General features: G+C 41.1%; 2 protein-coding genes and 1 long non-coding RNA gene across 3 annotated transcripts; 1 reads left to right on the forward strand and 2 right to left on the reverse strand.

The window, feature by feature from the left end:
• The first annotated feature begins 465 nt into the window (after positions 1-465).
• Positions 466-4,634, forward strand: grxcr1a (glutaredoxin and cysteine rich domain containing 1 a). Its single transcript, XM_085245190.1, has 4 exons — positions 466-1,030; positions 2,050-2,289; positions 2,391-2,456; positions 4,065-4,634. Exons 1-4 carry the CDS (start codon positions 629-631, stop codon positions 4,242-4,244), a joined length of 888 nt encoding a protein of 295 aa, XP_085101316.1. The 5' UTR covers positions 466-628; the 3' UTR covers positions 4,245-4,634.
• A 1,969-nt stretch (positions 4,635-6,603) lies between these two features.
• LOC146582594 (uncharacterized) lies at positions 6,604-7,927 on the reverse strand. Its single transcript, XR_014888315.1, has 2 exons — positions 7,827-7,927; positions 6,604-7,099 (listed from the first exon to the last, which is right to left on the reverse strand). It is a non-coding gene; the product is annotated as an uncharacterized LOC146582594 (long non-coding RNA).
• Positions 7,928-8,292: 365 nt separating this feature from the next.
• Positions 8,293-20,930, reverse strand: slc30a9 (solute carrier family 30 member 9). Its single transcript, XM_085245202.1, has 18 exons — positions 20,799-20,930; positions 20,309-20,461; positions 20,012-20,209; positions 19,752-19,799; positions 19,547-19,646; positions 19,234-19,326; positions 19,010-19,092; positions 17,933-17,991; positions 15,977-16,044; positions 15,152-15,310; positions 14,290-14,425; positions 14,172-14,211; positions 14,021-14,092; positions 13,039-13,146; positions 12,781-12,946; positions 12,352-12,481; positions 11,373-11,486; positions 8,293-10,502 (listed from the first exon to the last, which is right to left on the reverse strand). The coding sequence occupies exons 2-18, from the start codon at positions 20,418-20,420 to the stop codon at positions 10,458-10,460; spliced, it is 1,731 nt and encodes a 576-aa protein (XP_085101328.1). The 5' UTR covers positions 20,421-20,461; positions 20,799-20,930; the 3' UTR covers positions 8,293-10,457.
• Positions 20,931-21,282: the final 352 nt, after the last annotated feature.

Genomic DNA, 21,282 nt, shown 5'->3' on the forward strand with positions numbered 1-21,282 from the left:
GAGAAGCGGTTTCATCCTAAAATGGAAAACCAGGTTGGCTAAAATGGCTGGTGCCACCAAGGCAAAGACTAGTGCACTGCCGGAAAGCTTGCCTCAGGTATGCTTTTATCCACACCTGACTAGGTGTGGCCAATTAGCACCAGCTGAAAACACTGAGACGATTAGAAGCTGCAGAGGGACGTAACACAAGCTTGTGGGAAGAAAGTAACGAGATAACTGTAATAAATGTTGAAATATTGGCTTATCTGATGCAGACAGTGTCAGCTGTCATTTCATCTCAAGAGGGGGAAATGTTTGTTTGATTAAAGCATATGAGGTTTTCTGTCAATGTGCTGTTGAAAACTGTGTAAATTGCAATGAATAATTCAGAGACTACGATCATTTTACTTGAGACTAGCCTGGTAGGTTGCCATGGTAGAAATGCATGTATTATTTACAGGTTGTGTGACTGTTAGGCAGCTTACAGGCGCTCAGTTGTTTTTAGATCTGTTCAAGCTGCGAGGATTAAACGTGGTAGTAATCCACGGGAAACAAAACAGTGTGTCTGAGGCCTACATTCACCTCCGCATGAGTACGAAAGAGCTGGACTACAGTGTTGTGGACCATGTGATGTGGCAGAGGGTTTACGATGGAGGGGACAATGGTGACGGCGGGACAGGAGAAGCCACAGAAGCGGGTGAGGTTCCGCGTGGCTTCGGGGAACAGTGGCCGGGTGCTAAAGGAGATGTTCAAAGATGAGGGGCCTTCAGACTCCCTGGATTCAGACTGCACCAGCAGCTCTGATGCTGAACGAGCCAGCACCCCCTCTACAAGTGGAGATGCACATGGACACGTGTTTGGATACCTGGGCTCCGAGCTGGACAGTGAGAATGAGCCCGACGACTTGCTCGTGTATGCAGGGGCCACCAAGGACTGGATGTTCACCACCAAAAGGGTCAACATACTCAGCAAAAATGGGACTGTGAGAGGTGTCAAGCACAAAGTCAGCGCAGGTCAGACGCTGTTTGAAAATCTTCCTAATTCCAACAGTGTAAGTACATGTGAACGAGCCTGGGTTAATCGAATTGATTTAACTTGTTGCATTTTTACTCGGACGGTTTTTACACGAGTTCCCGTCGGTGTCAAGTCTAGTTACAGGAAGGGGCAACATGTGTGACCAGGATGAAAGCTTAGAATAGAGGACAAGGTCACAGAACAATGAAAGATTGATGATGCATTTCATTATCTGTTTCAAGAGAAACTAATCAGATTAATGAATTCTCAGAACTTTGCTTTCTAGTATTACTGGACTGTTTGTTATTCTGAGGTAACACCTGGCCCGTATATTGATGCAAAAGTGAAAGAAAGAAGGTCATCTCTACCAAACTATTCTCTGTAAAGTAGTATGAGGTGAAGACACAGCGCGACCAGACTAGATTATGTTGCTTATCCCTCTTAAGTGAGATTATCTTTCTCGTAGAGTGTGGTTTAAACGTGAATCAAGGCAGAACAGCCTGATCTGAGCCCAAAGGAAAGGGTTCAACAAGTACACGTACAAGTACAAGACTTTGTAACTATATAATTTATAATTTCAAGTTCAACAGAGGAGAATTAAAATAAACTTTGACCAAAAAAGTTAATGCTGATAAAATAAAATTGCTATATTGGACAAGTTTCAAGTCTCCGAAGTGTAAATTTATTTCAAGGCTGTAAAAAGACTGTAATATATAGCTTTCTGAAACATGTACCACTATTAAGTAAAAAAACCTCATTTTGGGATTAAAACTCCTTGAAAATGCCTCATTTGTTTCCTCTTCATATTATTCTTCCTTATTTAATAGCAACAAATAAAATGGTAAGTGTAGCTGCTGTTAATTTCGTGAAAGATTCTTGGAAAATGGCGCCAAGTATGCTAAATACTCATGTATATATATCTACACAACACAGGAAATACCACTACATGAGATACAGTACAGATACAGAGTGTTCAGAGTGGGATGGATGACTTAATCCACACATGGTTTGAATAAAAACTATGAATCCTTTAACTTTATTTGTGCTTCCTCGTAGATGGATTTATCCCTGGAGTTTGGGCGGATAGTCATCTACACTACGAGTTTCCGTGTGGTTAGGACGACGTTCGAGCGCTGCGAGCTGGTTAGAAAGATCTTTCAGAACCACAGAGTGAAGTTCATGGAAAAGAACATCGCGCTGGACAGTGAGTACGGGAAGGAACTGGAGGCGCGTTGCAAACGTGTGGGAGAACCTCCTTCGTTACCAGTCGTGTTCATTGATGGACACTACCTTGGGGTCAGTTCTCTCCGCTCCTGCATAATATTACCTGAGATCAATGTATGATACATCTGCAATGACTTAATTAAAGACGGAGGATTACTCTTTTTAATCGGCAGGGTGCTGAGAAGATACTTGGCATGAATGAATCAGGAGAGCTGCAAGATCTTCTGACAAAAATTGAGGTTAGTTCCTCTCAGTGTGCCTCAGAAATCACAATGTGCATAACAGATTTGACTGTGAAGTGAACTGCTTCATTTGGCCCACACAGATGTTACATTATTTAAATGCTGCATTTTAGATTTGCCTGAATACGTATAATATTAAATCTTAAGGTAATCACATTTATAATGAATGACTGGATTTCTTTGGTTGAAAGCCACTGAGGTGAACACAAACAGATGCAAACAGCAGCACAAAGTTCCCTAACTAGCAATGCCATAAATAAAACACAAGTAAACTGCATTGTAAAACATGCGTGCACATCAATAGGCAACCATTAATAATGGAGGTCCTGTTATTGATTCTTTCAAACACATCAACACTGAGCAGATGGATTTGTAGCACAAACTGAACATGTACCAACCATTACTGCTTCACACTGAGCTGCAGCACATTCACTGGGCTTTTTTCAGAGTACAAACCACAAACAAGTGAATACAAAGCAGTATCGTGACATTTAAGCCATGGATACAGTCACTGCATGGTATTAAACAAAAGTATGCAGCTCCGAAAGGTCATGCATGCAAAAATCTGTCCAGAACTGACCACTGACATGGCTTGATTCATGTCTGCAGCTCTGCAGCTGAGCAATTTGGAAAGGAAGCTGTGTTTAAAATAATATTATTATGCTTATTTTCCTTCTATCACACATTGAGAAAAGAAGGTTGTTAGCTCTCACGCAAGCCCATTAAATATAAAACTAAAAGCAGGAATAAATTGGCAAAAACTCTCCTGCATAGGAGAAAATACCCAGCAAACATGCCTGTGTGGGCACAGAGTTGGCATCTGTGGGTGAACTATGGGGCAGGCTAAACCCACACTTTCTGGGGCTCCTGCATAAATTTTCTATATGTAAATCCACTATGGGTTGCCCACAGAAAACCCATGTGGGCCCCATGTAGTCCAGTCCTTGTGGGGCCCGTAGTAGTTCTGCTCTTTTGGACAGCCAAAAGGAAATTCTTCTGGGCTGTGTGGGTCTGCCCACAGTGCTCTCACGCGGGCCCAAGGGGGCATGTTGCTGGGTAAAAAAAGCAAACTGTATTCATATGTTGCTTTTCAAGAAGAAACATCCAATGGAAGAGAGTTTGACAGCTTAGGAGTCACAACCTAAAAAGCACAGTCTCGTTTTGCTCTTAACCTGGATCGAGGTACTCCTGACAAGCACTTATTAGTGACTTCAGAGACCTTTTGGTTTCATGTTGATCTATCAGTCATTGCTAAAAGCTCAGGTTTTGTACAAGTTAGACAAAAAGGACATGCACCAGACCTAACATTAGGTAGGAGTCAAAACTTCTTCTGCAGATGCTCAATCACATTGGTATCTGAAGCATGCGAACACTTAAAGCTGTTTCTTATTGAGCTGGCTACTTGGGTTTTAGTGCAAGTGTGCAGGCCCAAAATCTCCTAGCAGAATGTTGCATCGTATTAAAATGAATATTGTTATTTATGTCAGATGTCAGTGTGTTTAATGTTATGCCTGCCTGGTGTAATTTTATTAATGGGTAAGTTCTTTAGTGGTAGTCAGTCCTGTTTGTATTTATTATTTAAATGAACCTGTCTGTCCGTTTTAGAGGGTACAGCATCCCCAGACGTGCCAGACCTGCGGGGGCTACGCCTTCATCCCGTGCCCGATGTGCCATGGCAGCAAGATGTCTGTGTTTCGTAACTGCTTCACGGATTCCTTCAAAGCCCTGAAGTGTACTTTGTGCAATGAGAACGGCCTACATCCGTGTGCGAGCTGCAGCCAGTGAGGGTGTTAAGTGCCTGAAACGACATCACTCCTTCTTTCCTTGGGACCCTACAAAGGGACTGTAATAATACGCAGGCAGTGAAAGTCCATACAGCAGGACTCTTTCTCCAGGGCCATTGTTAGCAAAGATTTGAATTTGTAATAAAATCTGTGAATTCATGGATTTTGGTTTTGCTCGTGTGTGCATGTTGAAGCATCATTTGAAGGTCACAAGTTTAGGTTATTGCAAAATCCTCATTCAAAGATCTTTGTTCGAATCTCTAAACAGGCAGTCAAATAGGTCCACTGAGGAGTCATGAACTTGCTTCCTCTCTTGCAAGCCTAAGCTTGTTAGTTAATTAGTGAGGAGGCCCCTTCATTAACAATGCTCTCATTACATAATCCCATATCAGACAGAGTCCGGGATAACAGACACTCAGCACCAGGAGTGAAAGTCAAGCGCTCAGTTTGCAGCCAGCAGAAGGCAGCAAACTGGAACGTTGTTTACAGGCAAGTACTGTTCAAACCTAGCATTAAAAATTCATACACAGTACTGTGCAAATGCTTCAGGCACTTCAGATGTTTGTACTCATGGCAACCTCGAACATAAAGAATTACCTAAACGACTAAGAACATGGAGTTCTGTAGAAGATGCTCCAGCCCCAGCCATGAAGTCTGTATGTTGACATGAAGCACAGTTTACCTGTGTACTATACTTTGAAGTTACAGGTATGGAGTTTCTTACCAAGAACAATATATATATATATTTTGGGTAATTGTCATACTGGCAAGCAAAAGGACGACTGAGACTCAGGTTTGTATCTTACAAAATCTTGACACACCCTTCTTTCTTCATAATTCCTTCCACCTTGATGAGATTCCTAGTTCCACATGCTATGCAGTGTCACCACAGCACGGTGTCCTATCACTGTTTCACTGTGAGGACAGTGTTCTTTGGGTTCTACACATCTCCCTTCTTTCTCCAAACATAGCAAGGCCAAAGTGCTCTTCTGATCATCTGACCAAAGGATGTGCTTCCAGTATGCACACCCTTTCTCTGGTTGTCCTTAGCATACTTCAGTCTGGCTTGAAGATATCTCTTCTGCAGAAATGGAGTTTTTCTTGGTCTGCGAGTCAATCCCTGTGCAGGATTCTAGCGATTCTCTTCTTTGAGACTACAATTCCACTTGACTAAGTCACACACCAGCATCTTGGCAGCTGCGCTGGGGTCTTCAGACACATCTCTCACTAGTGTTATTCCCAGAGTCTTTGAAGTCTTTCCTTTCCCACCTCTCCCAGGCTTCTTCTGTACTGTGTGGTTCTCTCTGAATTTCTTGATGATGATACTCACTCTAGTTCTTGACACTGACCTGACTTGACCCTCGGTTTTAACATTACATTACACACAGTAGTTTGTGCTATGGCTCAATAAAAGGGTCAGTTTTTCAATAATATTGACCCTAGTAATTTTTATATATTAAGAAATAATTCTGTTATTGTGTACAAATCAAAATAATTCCTGCTTCACTTCAACCTTATGTTAAACCACCTTTATTTTATCGGCTGCCCATGACAAACAAAAGATTGGAGCAGTTTGAATTTCTGTGTGGATCCTTTACATATGCTGACCTCATTATTTAAAGCTCTGGCGATCCATCACAAACAATAGCTTATGTAGCAACAGGGTTTGTGCTTCTCATGGTTTTACTATTCTAGTCACAGAGCTAAGTAGATGATTAGTGGAAAAATCAATATCAATGTTTAAAGAGGGCACTTTTATAGCCCATCTGAAGGTGTTTCTGTATATTTACTGATGAAAAATAGCTGGAAATTTGGGATCTGTGATCTTTTTTGTGTTATATTCCATGATATTACATACATTAAAACAGAATTTTATGAGATAATCATTTTGCATCAGTTCAGTGTAGATGCCAATGTAGAACCAGTTCCAGGCGTTTCCTTTTACGAAAAGAGCACCCAGTGCCAAAAAAGCTTCCTTCCCATGATTGCTGGGTTAGAGACTGTTGAAGTCGGAGGCTATGGGAGGGGCAAGAAATTATAGATAAGCTGGTTCTGGTTACCATAATTTTCTGCCCATGGTAACTACTGCAATTTTCCTCACATAATTTAAGGTTCTCAAATCTTTCAGAATATAGACTGGTTTTCAAAAGGCGCCACAGCAGAACTGACTCCACACAGGCACCGTCATGATATCAGTAAAACTAGGCAGGCAAAATGTAAGTAGACATAAACCTCACCCATATTCAATGAAAGCATTTTAACTACATTTTTGTGCAGTGCTGATAAATCTACAAAACCCTCAAGTTGTTTAGAGAACAGACCCTGCTGTTTATATATATATATATTAAAAACCTGATATATTTGGCTGTGAGCATGAGGTTTATTTGGCAGTAAATCAGATGCACTGGAGCCTACATGTTAAGAGACTTGGGTTCATGCAGAAGCAGCACAATCAGATGGTACTAACAAAGAAATCTGGATAATTCAACCCAATGAGCTCTTGATGTGCACACGTTTTAACAGTCCGACGTAATGCAGTGCATGTACGCCTTTAACTAAATTAGCATGAACCTAAAAGACACAGCTCAGTGGCAGATCACATGCAGTCCTCGCAGTTTGTGTTTTTAAACGGATGATGTCATTAGTTGGCTGCCATCCACGGGGTCAGGGAAACGCAGTGCCCGAGCCGCACAGCTCTCTATGCTGTCATAGCCCTGTACAATGCTGCTTGAACATGATTAGACAAGGCAGCACTGTAAAGAGGCTAAAAGCGTAGAGCAGGGTGATGATGCTCATCCGCCATGAAGACTTTTCGTGCCATCATACGCGACCTGGATTATTCTAGATGCTCCTCACCTGTGATTGAAACAGCAACCAAATCGATCATTTGGGGGGGGCACGTCAGAAAGAAAAAACACACATTTACGCACACACAGTGGGCCCGCGTGAAAGCAAATACACAGTGTTGAGATTTTCTGCAGGAGTGATGAGAGATGATTACAACGCTACGTTTGTTGAATTCAACCCCGCGCTGAAGAGTAATGGGTTTCGGGGTTTTGTAACCACAGACTTGTGGTGATGGAGGAGAGGCTTCATGAAAATCTGAGACCCCAACTGTGCAGGTTAACTGCGCCCCCATCTGTGGGTTGATGGAGGCGAGGGGGGGAAACAGGATACATCGGAAATAATAACATAAAGCAGCTACATTTTTTTCTTTACCTTTTTGTTTAAAAAAAAAAAAAAGGCGCCGACAAGATCTGTCTGTAAATGACTGAAAGCGGCGATGTGGCGTGCAGGAGGCTGCGAGAGGGCTGAAGATCTATGTGCTGATCTCCAGACAAGAAAGACGCTCCTCGACGCAGGTTTCTTTTCCCTTTTAATAAAAATGAGCCGATTCAGCCCGAGGATCTATTTTTCTCTCTCTAGCTACACATGCACAAGCGATTCTCTCTGTTTGAGGGGAGACATGGAAGGAAACAGGATGGGCAGTGGCACAACTGACTTGGGAATGGTATGACGAGACATGACACCGATATGCGCGCAACACCCCAAAAATTTAAGACAACATTTAACGGTGAAAAACCTGCAAATGGAGATCGTCCGCCCTCCAGGCTCGGCGAAAAATTATTTCAGTCGAGCAGTCTAGCGTGGTCCGGCCGCGATGCTGTGCGTAATGTTTTGAACGGTCGGTCAATGCGCAGACTGGTTGGAAATGACTGTTTTTATTGACGTCAGCGAACAGGCTAGTGCCCCCCTCTCTCATCCCCACAACTGCACCATCTAATGGACTTGGGTTTACATTCCAGTCATCCATCTGAGCTTTAAACAGGAATCCAGTTCGGGGAAAAACAATGCTTTAAATTCTACGTTTCTAAAAAGCAAGATAAACATATCTGGTGGTGCCTTTTCCAAGACCTACAAAGTTATTTAGGTTTTTTCCGTGTGTGTGTAAGTGTGGAGAAAGAAAGTGTGGAGCTTCTACAAGCAACACCAATGAATATTGGCACAGCATTCAAAACAAAAGAGAATTCAAACAAACGACACAAAAGGAAACCAAAAATAATTTAATAAATTATCTCATATTCGTCCCATGTCCTTCAACAGTAGCGTCATCGTTATGACCCAGGAAGAAACAGTTCACAATCCCCTTCAAAAACACAGATCTGCCTTCCCAACCGAGGCGAAATGACTCCGGCCCCCCTCCTGAAGCATGACAGCACGACGATCATGTGTCAGCGGCAACAAAGAATGACAAGCAAAAACACGTCACAGTCCGGTTTATACAGAACATTAGCAGATACATCATGAAGGAGTAACTTCACAACTTTTTCTTTTTTTGCTCCACAGGGTGACGATGCCCGTAAGTTTTCAGCTGTTGGTGGACTTCAAGAAAAAAAGAAAAGAAATAAAAGGTAGCTGGTCCACTTGTCTTCATTAAAGATCTCTTATTTATACATGGTGGACAAGAGGCAAGGACGTTTCCACTCCTGCATTTTATCTTTGGAACAATACAATCAGTCACGTGACAAGACGAGCATTTCTAACCCTAAGGACAGCGTTTAGAGATGTAAAGTCAGTGCCTATTATTGGCTTGGAAGGATGTCGTCATCAGAGCTCGTTTAAGATTATAACCCATTAAATGAAAACAATAATACAGTGCAGGGTTTCCAACACTGTATTCAAGCCCAGTGGTCCAGACCAAGTATTTCAGATTTTTCTTAAAGGCAACAGCGCCAACTGTTAGGTTAGCTACTGTATCTTATTAGGCTACCAGCTCTGCCAGCTGCTTTATACATATAAAACAGCTGTTTGAACGAGTTAGCAGAATCAAGAAGTAAAAACAAAAAGTAAAAAGACTAGGACAAACGTTACGCCTTAATACAATGTTGTTCAGCTGATATTTGATTATGTGAGCATATTTCATCTTGATCTGGGGCTCTCCTGCTGATACACACCGTTTGCTTGCTTGTGTTTGGAGAGAAAAAGTAGTGCTAGCTGTTCACAGTTCCTCAGTGTCACAAAGGCTCCTATGCTTGTCATTCTGTCCTATATATATGGTGGAGGATCATATTAAACATGGCAAAGCTTTCAAAGAATGAGGTCGGCATATGTACAAGTAACCCCTGTGTGCCAGAAGCTTTCTTTTTTGTTTTGCTATGTATGATGACATAGCGAGCCAGTATTCCCAAAATGGCCATCGCAGGAACACAGCTCTGTGAGCAGAGAAGCCCCGCCCACACGTTTAAGCCATCTGCTGAAGGGCAGCCAATCAAAAGACTGTTAGCTTAAAGGTAACCAGGATAAAACAGCTCATTTGAGACTGAGGATGCAATGAGGGCCTGCACCAAGGCCCAGTGTAGGATACAGTCTGGCTTATTTTGAACTGTGAATCATGTAAAGCCAATCTAATGTAAAAAAAAGTGATGGAACTTTAAACCCTGACTTATCGAGCACTGCTGGTCAGGCCTGTCAACTTTTCTGGCGGAAACTCTGCAAATCCAGGTTAGACAACTTGTATTCATAACATCAAGTCCTACTATATTCACTCTACCTATTAAATATCTCAATAATACCATTTGACTTTCTATAATCGCAATAAAAATCTATTCATCACAAATTCTGTCTTCGTTAGAGAACCTGCGGCATCGCACCGTCTTCAGTTTTGACATTAAAAGGAAACAGAAAGAAAAACCCTCTAACATTGTCTGGTCATTAAATAAGTCTGGGTTGAAATTGTAGCTCTTTGGTTTCCTTTTGCACTAATAAAGGAAACTCTGTCACTGTGGTACAAGTCTAGTAAACGACACTGGTCCTGTTCTCGGTTTTGCTTTAGACACAGACATGAGCCCACATCATGACACTTTTATGGAGGAATGTGAGTCTAAGCAACCAGCCAGTGGACTACGCTGTCGTAGTTTGTGTGCGAATTTCTAGTGAAATTCAAGGAGCCTAATGACAGCCGTTAGTCTTCTGCCAGAAACACTCGCACTGGAATGTGAAAGCGGATCTCTGGCAGGGTGAACTCACAGTGTCCCAGACTGATGTTCGGGCATAGCTGCTCGAACACTGTCTGTGCTCATCCTTCTGGACTATTCTACAGTAAGACTTGAGAAGTTGTGCGGGTTTGTTGTCCGTGTTTGTTTTGTAGTCAGAAAGAGAGGCAGAGGCAGGCGTGGCCGTCCTTCCAGCTTTTTCTTCATGGCATTTCGGGATGTTAGAGTATCTCCAAGTCTACATGACGGACCTCTGGGTTGCGTTGCTGTAGAGGCACAAAACCAAAGTTACGCACAAACTTGACTTGCAATTCTTAATCAAATACTTTTATTTAAAAATACCATTCTATGGTGAAAACGGAGGTTTGTGGCTTATGATAGGTTGGAAGCCTGGATCACTGCGATCCTCTTCACAAAAAGCTAACAGGATGTTTTTTGCTGAAAATAATGTCTGAGTGAAAAAAAGCGTATAATTTTTCTTTATCAAACCGCCACCAAATCTAAGTTTTTGATATGTAAATGCAATTCCCAGAAGCAACGTTAGGCTTTAAATGAACGACACCATGGCTGGATGATCAGAAATGGATCTTTTTTGGGAGATGGGATCATGTTAGATTTCCCAGACAACACTCTTAGTCAAATTCACAAGTGGGATATTTCTTATTTCTTTACAAAATCTGAAAAGCTGCTGCAATTATTTTAACAAGGACATTATTATAATGAACTCAGTGACTGAGATATGAGAGCTCATCCTGAGTGTTTCCCAGCTTAAAACAGGAATCTGGAGGGAGTGACTACGAATACAAACACAAAGGGTCTGCATCTTCTCAATTCATGCAACAGATTCTTTTGCCTTAGGAGAACTTTAAGCATTCCCCTTTTTGCCATTTAAGTAACAAAAATGTATTTTAAACTTGAGCAAATTAAACCCAACTTTACAAAAAATGTATTAAACATCACAATACTGGTGATCCTTCTCCGGTCTAAGGCCATGACCTCTTTGGGCACCAAAAGTGTTTCGTGATGCATGAAAAAATAAAGTCATTCCCAGATTTTATGACTTTTTCCTGCTGCACTCTGTAACAGCATGAGACAAACAACAAACTAGAATAGCAAAGAAATGTATATTTCAGTACTTTGAGCTCTTTCTCCAACCGGTCCACCTCAGCTCCCAGGGTGTCGATGATGTTCTCTCCGTGTTTCAGCATGAAGTTCTCCAGCTCCTCCGGGGTTTTCACCCGCTGAATGTCCTGCAGAGACACAAACACAAACATGTAGTTTTGTCAGTAAAGATACGGGTCAACATTCATGACATCGGTCCTAGCCTGCTATTAGTGATCATTGGCTAATGCAGCTCATCTGTGCCTTCAAGGCTATAAAACATGGCCCACCTGCTCAGCCATGTGATGTCATGTGATGTCTGTCTCTTGGGTGCTTGTGTTAAATAAAACAGATTTAAATAAAACTTAGATTTTATTTAAATCTGGTGTGGTCTCCCAATTACTGTCTGAACTTTGAGGAATGTAGTGACAGCAAAAACACCATACGATAATTAATAATAATAAAAAAGTGTCTTTAACAACGTCAGATGCACACCGCACTAAACTCAAAGATTTTGTTTCACCAGTGAATGTCAAGAACATACTTGAAGCAACTGATGTCTGTGTAAAAAGATCAGTAATCACTGGAATTCATACTGAAGAACTGTATGACACACTGCATAGCTCATGGCCTGCAAGGACAATAACTCCTGCAGATGATAATTACACATTTATGTGTGGAAGACACAAGAATGTGACATTTAACAGGATTAGTTCTTTTATATTTCAGGACTCAAGGTGGCTGTGTACATCTGACGTTTTTAGAGAAGTAAGGATTTCTACATGCAAATGATCATGAACTGTTTGCTCAACACGATGAGCTGTGTTCACAGGATAAATAACTTCAGGGAACAGATTAGAATCTTGTATACAGAAAAAAACTATTTGCATAGTGTTCCTGACTTTATTAATAAGTTATTAAAGCAACTACTAAAAATAGCAGTGGCCAAACATCCAGTCCACAAACTGCTCTCATTCTGAGTACAAACATCAATACTAAAACAAGATAACTTACGTTGAGGATTTGGTCAATGTCTTGTTTTTCCAGATAAGACCGTGTCACCACGCGGCCATCGAAGTCAACTTCAGCCTTGAAGCGCACTTTACTCAGTCCCATATCAGTGGCCTTCACATCATGGATGGCCCTGCCAACAACACAATAAAACATCTCAATGGAAGAAACAGAAAAACTACGGATCTTAGTGGAGGGAATCTGCTACAACACAAAACGATCCAAATGCAAATGCAACAAATAAAAGAAACCAGTGAAACTGGTTAAAGGGTCATTTTTAATTTGAACTGCTGTTCACTGCATGTTGATTTAATCTTGACCACTTGTTTGTGGGAGGATTCAATTTATCAAAACGAATCATCCAGATTCGGAGTTAATCGAGACCGAGTTCATGTTTTGCAGTCGAGGAGGTTCGCGTGTGCGTTTGCTGACCTTACAGCAGGATCGTTCTCCAGAAACTCTGTGAGCTTCTGCACGCGCTCAGCCTGTATGGAGCGTCCCAGCAGGGCCTCTGTGTTAGTGTAGATGAGGAAGGCGGAGACTGTGCCCAGCAATGTGCCAACGCCAAGAGAGCCCAAACTATCATAGGCCGGGTTACCTGGGGTCAGCGAGTAAACATTCAGGTTAATGACTCCAGTCCAAAAGATCAGAAACATTATAAAACCGAGACATGACAACTCATGTATTTACCTGTAAGTGAGGTGAGCCCCATGCAACCAGCAGCCAGGATAACTCCCAGTACAGCAGCAGCATCCTCCAGCAGCACCACATTGGTGCTGGGGTCTCGGCTCTGCATCACTGCACACATGAAATAATACGAGAGCTTATTTATAGCTGAATTTTCAGATTTCTGACTTTATTTTGCAATATGCAAATTAATTCTGCCTCAGTGATGCCGTCTACACACAGCAAGACAAAACACACTATTTTCATTTTACACCTCATCCTGCTGTAAGTGTAATCGCAACAAAATCTCGAGTTATTTCCATACATATTTTCTTTAAGTTAAAAGGCACAATCATACATGTGGCTACTTACCAACACAAAAACATGCGTGTTGTCAAATAGCAGTTCCTAACATGGAAATCTCTAAGAGGCAGCCATAATAGCAGCTGTTTTAATGCTTTTAGCACAGGATACACTTTAGCATCCACTATGAAAGGAAAGGAGATAATTCACTGACAAGTACAGATGATCATCATGTAAATTACTGCCATGTTTTCCACAAATAGTCATAAACTGCTAATATATTGATATCATTTGATGTTTTCTTTAACACTTTCACCCTTTCAAACAAGAATGCTAAAGGCAATTATGAACCGTGGGCTAATGTAACAGAAACTGTGGGACACAGCATTTTAATCCTAATATTTATATACAGAGCACTTTTCTCAACACATATTACAATAACTGTAATATGTGTAACTCAGTTTGCACTTATTTAATCTCATTCGAGAATTTCATTGGATTATATTCACACAAAGACAAGTTAACCTGCATAATCTCATCCAAAGAATATTTTTGCTCAGTTATTCATGTTGAGATAAGATGCTTTCGTTTTTGCAGTTGGGACATTGTAGTCCCAAACAAAATGAGCACATATTTGCCACATTGACCTGGAATAAATTGTAGCGCCAGGTGTAAAGACAGATATGAACTGATCTGTACGTACCATATTCATAAAAAGACAATCCTTGCTGGCGGGCGCTCCTCTTTATCTCATTGATGGCAACCAGTAATGTGGCTGAGAAAGAAACAGATGTCTGAGAACAAGCTGCAGAGCAATATCTGATCTGATCTGTTGGTTCATTACTATAACTTACCTCCTTCAGACACCAGAGAGCCCGCCAAAATACAGTAAGCCTGCAATGAAGAAAAAAATATGTCGGGAAATGTTTTTTAAATTTGTTTTGAATAATTTGAGTCAACACAGACACTCACCCATAACAAAGACTCGATGGGTTCCGGGTGCAGCAATCCCATGATGCCGTGGTACCAAGAGAGGCCTGCTCCCATCATAAAAATGCCCACCCCACTGATGAGGGAGGCAATGTAGCGCATGTTGGAAAAGCCATATCTAAATATCAGAACAAAAAAGCAAATACAGAGCAATGGCGCTCAATTACAGCCAACATTTACTCCACCATTTTTTATGTAGAGCAATAACAGAGATGTGACACCCGCCGCAGCCTCAAAGAGTCAATCATCAGCTGAAGCAGGCACACCGAGCGACACTGAGGTACCCACAGAAGACGTTTTGTGGGCACATCTGCTCACCATCATAGCAAAAAACTCTTTTTTTTTTCTTACTGTCTTCATAATTAGTTGCAATGTCATGAAACTTCACAAATAGATAGAAAACGGATAACTTAGAAGGTGGGAAAAAAGCCTTGTAGATTTATTTTGCATAAGGACACAAAACCTTTTAAATGTTTTTTACCACTGAAAGTAAAGTTATAAATTTACATAAGAAAGTTCAAAAGACCTACCTGGAGAAAATGGCTTACTTATACTCACTATGTGCATCCTCATCTCCAAAAATTTAAAAAAATGGTGTGGGTGTCTTTTCCAAATCCTTTCTCCCTTCTATGAATTATTTATTAGCAAGTATCCACATCAATGTATCTAATGTTTCTACATTTCTATACTTCTGTAGTGCCAATGTTAGTAATGTGCAAGAAAATTTAATATTTGGGTGCTGACAATATGCTGCAACTGACTTTGACACATTACTGCTTTTATTCCTTTTCTGGCGAGCACTGAACCTCTTCTTTTAATTAGTACAGGAAGGTGTAACACTTACGGGTGCACGGCATCTGGGTTGCGGACAGACTGGCTGATTCCCAGAGCGAGCAGAGCCTGGTTGCACGTGTCGGCCAAAGAGTGGATGGCTTCAGAGAACATGCTAGCTGATCCAGTGTAGACCCAAGCCAGGAGCTTGAAAAAGAAATTCAGCCCATTTCTGAGAACAGAACATAAATAAGTGAAGAGCTCACCGGGCACACAGATGTAACGTTTCACATTTCAAGCTCAACAACAGTTCTGATTAAATTGGTTTATAGATTTATCAGGTTGCCTGCACTGAAACCCATTTCTTAAAAACTGTTTTAATCCAACATTGTGTGTAAATTGTTCCAATTTCTATTCTAATGCCTCTCAATCACTGTCATGTGCACTATGCAGTCCAGTGAGCCTCTCACCACTCTCCTATTTCATACTGATTTTGCTACATGTGACTGCACATGTTCTCTAACACAATCACCTTAACTTAATAAGCCACAGGACTGCACATGATGCATGCAGTTTCCATGCAATTCCTAATAGAAATGTGTGCATTTCTCGGGGAGTCTTTACAAGTTACTTCTCATCTGAGTTCACATGAATGTTTTGCACTTTTATTCATCCGCAGCGATTTCTGTTTTGCCGTTTGATTATTTTTGCACCTTCTGATACTTATCCAGCATACTGTATGTAGTAACCCTGCTGAGAACAGACCCGTAGCTCCTCTCTCTAAGCCAATACCTCCCACTGTGTGTGCAAGAGCTCAGCAAAGCTGCTGAGTGCAGAAAGACTTGGCCACAAGACCAAAATGCACTCATGAATGAGGGAGACTGGTGAAACAACTTACATGCAAATAGCAACCATGACCACCTTCCCTGGCCCTTGTAGAAATGTTGTCCTCTGGCCTGATCGTGGCTTTATGAAAGATAAGAGACATTATTACTCTGCAGTTAAAAGGAAATAAGACCTGTACTACGAAGCAGGATTACAGGCTTAACGAGATGACTTCAGTGTTAACATATGAAGGTGCTACACCACCACTGGAACTTAACCTGAGCAGGTTTTACTCGAGATCAGCAGATACGAAACCATCACCATTCCTAGAAGATCCAGTGGCCCACAGTGTGCAGATAAAAAAGAAAAAGAGGGTCTATAGTTTTTAGAGACCATCTAAACAGTTCCCTTAAATAAACACATTCTAAGTGCAGGGAACCTATGGCCTTCAATTCTGTCCTGTTGGGATACACAGGGGTACAAAGCAGCACAGATTGAGCCTCAAAAACAAATACTGTGTACGCACCAATCTGTGCATAAATCCTGCGTACGAACAGTTCACACACAAATCAGTAATTTATTAATAATTTGGTATCTGAATTTGTTTGTACCTCTTGAACATCTTTAAAAAAAACAAACAAAAAAACCTACTTACTACTACTGATTATTACCATTATCAGTTTTTCTTGTTATTATCATTATTATCTTTGGTCATAATTTACAGCCTTCATCTAGATACACCTGCTCACATTCATACAAACACACTGGTTTGGCAGCAGCAGTTGTGTTCACTATAACATGCCTTATGTATTTAACTTGTCTTGAAGCTGTGGTTCCAACATCTTTTGCTACCAAGGCTGCTGGATTGGACTTTTTACTTTTACCATTTTAAACCTTGTGGGGTGCTTCCTGTTTTAGGCAGCCCACTTTAAATCAGATTAATTTGCACAAACACAGGTAAAAACCAAAGTGATCAATTTCAAAGTAGAGCACATATACAACTATATACTTTTTTTTTTAGTTCTTTCATTTCTGAAATGCAAGATGTATTACTGTACAGAAAAAGAAAAGCATCAGATAAATACCAGTTAAATACCAAATAATCATAAATGGCCCGCTGCTACGTGGCCACTTGAGAGGATGATATTACTACGATCGTTATTGGGCTCATATATGATTTGTGGCTCCATGCAAATTTTTGTGTGCTCAAAAATGTCCCTTTTGATACTAAAGGCTGAGGAGCTGTGACCCAACTACTCTTTGTTCGTAAAAGACACCACTAGACAACAAATCAGCAGATCTGTGTTTGTGATGGGTCTACCCCAGGAAACCCCGGGTTGACTTTGAGAATTAATAACCACCTTTGAGTAATGTGGAAAAGCTATCCTATGTATGCTGAACTTGCACTGCAGTACATGCTCTAGGTATCCAAAAACCCTAGTTTAGGTTGCTAAGCAAATAAGAAGATGTATGTATGTTGTTGTCAGGATGTAACACACCAGTAGAGTATAGAAAATACCATGACGCTCCAGACAAATGGAGAACAGTGCAGTCACTGAAATAATGTCAGCATCGTAGACTAAAAAGGGGGACTGTGTGAATGCCAACAGATAATAGGAATGTGTCAGAGATGCAGTGACCTCTCTAACAGGGGCAAAGATCAGGTAAACACCAACTGATACTATTTTATCCAAAGAACTTGGACGTGGGTAGATTAACATTACTTATCATGCTATGGACAGCTGGTAATATTATGTAAATAGTAAACGAACTGGTTCTTATATAGCGCTTTTCTACTCTACCTGAGCATTCACAGGACCTTATACAACTTGTCTCGTTCACACACAAAAAAAAAAGTGCTTTATATCTAACATTCATACACCAAGGGAGCAACTTGGGATTAGCATCTTGCCCAATGATATTTGGCCTGCAGAGTGGACCAGAAAGGGATCGAACCATCAACCTTTCATTTAGTAGATGATCTGCTCTAACCCCTAAACAATTACAGCAATAGAAGCAAAGAGCTCACCTTAGTGTTTCCCCAAAAGTCTTTATATTCTTGCAACAAGCGCTGATTCCGAAAAATATCTTAAAATAAAGAAAAAAAGGGCAAAACAAAGCTGATTAGTTCACAGACCAACAAACGACAGAATCATTTCACATAAATAAAAAAAACAACAATGTCATCATTAATACATGTTTCCACCTGCTATTTCATGGCTGCTGTTAAACATTTTGTCACCAAAAATCAAGCTTCGGATTAGAACTTCACTGTTGTGTGTGTTTACATGCATGAAGCATTTGAATAGAGTAAATCATTTTGACATGCACTGGATTGCCTGACTTTCTGGAAACAGTAGTAGTAGCTGCGCTTCCGATGATTTTCTACTTTTATCCTCACCTTGCTGCGTAGATTTCAGTTTCTCCTCTCTGCCGCATTTGTGACTTATTTTTCATCTTTGAAAGGACCTACACTGCATTCTTGTTGTGTTGACGAAACAGACATGCACAGTAAGGATAACTGGCAGGACATTTTGATCCAAAGGAGCACAGATGGGTCAGAACCTTCCCACTGGTGCATTCATATCTAGCGTTTTTATTCAGGTCAGGCTTTTAATCTTGTTACTTTTGTGCATGTGAGCATGGCTGCTGTCACTGTTAACTCCACACTTGCCTAACTCAAGGTTGACTGCTAGGTATAATTTTTAAATGTTAAGATTTAGTCCGTATACGCTTCAAAGCCACTTGTCTTTGTCTCTGAGTTTCTTTAACACTGATGGCCAGACAGTTAGTTTGTATATCACAGCTGACATGACAAATGATCTATAACATGTTAAGTTAACTTTATTGTGTTAGGGTGTCCCGACAAATATTTATTTTCCGTGTCAGGCTTTGAGTGCGAAGAACTGGAATATTTCAGTACATTAGATCTAACAACGTGAGCGTTTGTCAGAGGTTTTAGAGTAATATGGTGAGCAAAAAGAGTGTACTCAGTACACTGTGGCTACGTATTCCAACTGCAATGTTTTCTATAAATTAGCAAAAAGTTTTGAAATTTCAAAGCCTGTTGAACTGTTTTGGATTAAGACCAAAGATAAAAACCTACTCTCTTGGTACTCTCTCTCCACCTCTTTCCTGAGGTTTCTCTCTCTGGCCAGAGCTTCATGGCTTCCCCAAACATCTAGTGCTCTAATAACAAAGAGAAATAACTGAATTAACAGGGGTTAAGAGAAAAATATCAGTGAAGTCTCTGGATTAAGCAGTAATAGTTTGGGAGGTGTTGTAACGTATTTGTGCTTAAGATGGAAAGCAGAGGTGTTTAACACTTACTTGGCCTCAACGTCTGAGCGCAGGAAGACAGTGAAAGCCTCTGTGTCATCATGGGGGCTGCGCCTTCTGATCTTCCGGAGTTGTTCCAAATCACTGTGAAGACGTGAGGGTAAGACTTAAGTTAGACCCATGCTGCACAAGGCAGTCCTACATTAGTTAATCACAGCAGCACACATCCTTATTAACCAAAAGAAATTTGTCTACCAGCATCTAAGTTAGCAGAAAACACTCAGCTTAGCTTTGATGATTTACAATTTGGTGCTGTTGTATAAATCAAACATTGAATGTTAAACAACTGAGGACGAGGAGTTACCTTGGTTTGAGGCAGAACTCATTCATCGCTCTGACTGCAGTGATGAAGTTGTTCTGAGTGTATTTGGCTCCATATTCCCTTTTCTTCAGGACAGCACGAACTGCATGTGACCACAGTGGGAAATTAAATTCAAGCTACCCGATCACACCCACATTCTTATTTTAAATGAGTTTAACGTGATGGAATGACAAATGTTGTTCTTTACCTTTCACTTGAATCGTCTCTGCTTTAGTCAGACCCTGAGGTGTTGCACCTATTAGAACAAATAATGTATCTTAACTGCACATTCCTCACATCATACATTTATCATTTAACTGTTTCCTACTGTTTGTGTTGACACGAGAAGCAACAAATACAAAAATATGCTTGATTATAAAGGAAAACCTGTGCACATCACAATGGTTTAAATCAAGTCTCTCAACAGCTACAATTTATGGAGCTTATGGAAATCTTCAAGTTTCTTACCTGGTGATTCTGGGGTGGCCTGTGCAGCACCAGATACAACCTTTGCTGCAGAGGGGGCATCACCTGATGGTGGTTTTGGGGGACCATCTTTACCGGTATCAGAGGTAGAGTAATACTGGACCTTGCCCAACCCTAGAGAAACTACACGGCAGTCTGGGAGGCTGAACCATAAGCTGTGTAGCCCTCCGCTTTGCCAACCTGTGCAACACAATCACAACTTGCCTTTTCATGCCCTCTCAAACAAACACCAAGCCTTAAGAGAATGAACAGATGACCTTAACGTGAAAGTCTGCTCACCGTGGCACAGCTGCGGAAACCTCGGGGGCCGCTGTGACAGGGACGATCTCTGTTGCAATGAGACCCTGCGGAAAACATGCCACGGTCTGTGGGCGGCCAGGCTGGGAAACATCCTCGCTGTAGCGGGAATCGGTACTGACGCACAGGAACTTTCTATGCAAGAGTCACAGACAGTCCGCACGTCAACGTAACCCACTTCTGACAGATTAAGGCCTCTCACGTCCACACAGTATCACCAAGCAACTACGTTAGCATGGCTGCAAACAAGCGTTTAACTGACACGGATGTCAGTTAAACCCCGTACCTGCTTGCAAGCACTCACAGAGATAACCCGGCGGTTACGTACCAAACAAGCTAACCTTGCTAGCCAACACCGTGAGCTAGTAACCCTGAGCCCTCGTAGGTAACAAGTGCCGTATAACATTTTAATTCACTTAGAAACACCTGACTAGAGCGTACATTTAAATGGAGTGCTCATAGAACCCAGTACCTTTCTGTGGTGAGGTTTATTCAGCATAATCTGTGTCCATTTTGCGAATCTATGGCCAAACTGATGATGTGAACGCCACTGTAGCTTCACAAACACACACGTGACTTGTGACGTGAAGTATTCGGCGTTGCTTTAACAGATATCGCGATATTTTACAAACCGTTGTTTGGACCATTCGTTTTGACATCTGACCAGGAATTTCTTTGAAGCCGTAGTTTGCTCTAGTATTTGATGCTTCTTGAAGAGTTTCTATGCTTCTATCAGTTTTTGGTTTCGATGCTCGTCTTGTAAATTCACCAGCAGGAAAAAATATGCTTTATGTGAAAAAGTGTTCATTTATTTATTTTATACTACAAAAAGATGACCCATATAAATCATGACTTGATTTATCAAGGGGAAGAAAAAGCTATCAAAACTTACCATATGAAAAAATACACCAACTCCACTTGTTAAATTATGAATTCACTGTGGTTAACCATATTTT

The sequence above is a fragment of the Mchenga conophoros genome, linkage group LG2 (assembly GCF_057382185.1).
Source record: "Mchenga conophoros isolate Kocher_MC1m ecotype Shallow Benthic linkage group LG2, M_conophoros_male_GT1.1, whole genome shotgun sequence".
NCBI classification, from domain to species: Eukaryota; Metazoa; Chordata; class Actinopteri; order Cichliformes; family Cichlidae; genus Mchenga; species Mchenga conophoros.

Excerpts from the sequence above, each read along its gene's own strand:
- grxcr1a (XM_085245190.1), top strand. The coding sequence starts at position 629 with ATGGAGGGGACAATGGTGACGGCGGGACAGGAGAAGCCACAGAAGCGG. Across the intron at positions 2,290-2,390 it reads TTGATGGACACTACCTTGGG|GGTGCTGAGAAGATACTTGG; the intron begins GTCAGTTCTCTC and ends TTTAATCGGCAG. Across the intron at positions 2,457-4,064 it reads ATCTTCTGACAAAAATTGAG|AGGGTACAGCATCCCCAGAC; the intron begins GTTAGTTCCTCT and ends TGTCCGTTTTAG.
- slc30a9 (XM_085245202.1), bottom strand. The coding sequence starts at position 20,420 with ATGTTTCCCAGCCTGGCCGCCCACAGACCGTGGCATGTTTTCCGCAGG. Across the intron at positions 19,800-20,011 it reads GGCCACCCCAGAATCACCAG|GTGCAACACCTCAGGGTCTG; the intron begins GTAAGAAACTTG and ends TTGTTCTAATAG. Across the intron at positions 17,992-19,009 it reads GGAGAGAGAGTACCAAGAGA|ATATTTTTCGGAATCAGCGC; the intron begins GTAGGTTTTTAT and ends CTTTATTTTAAG.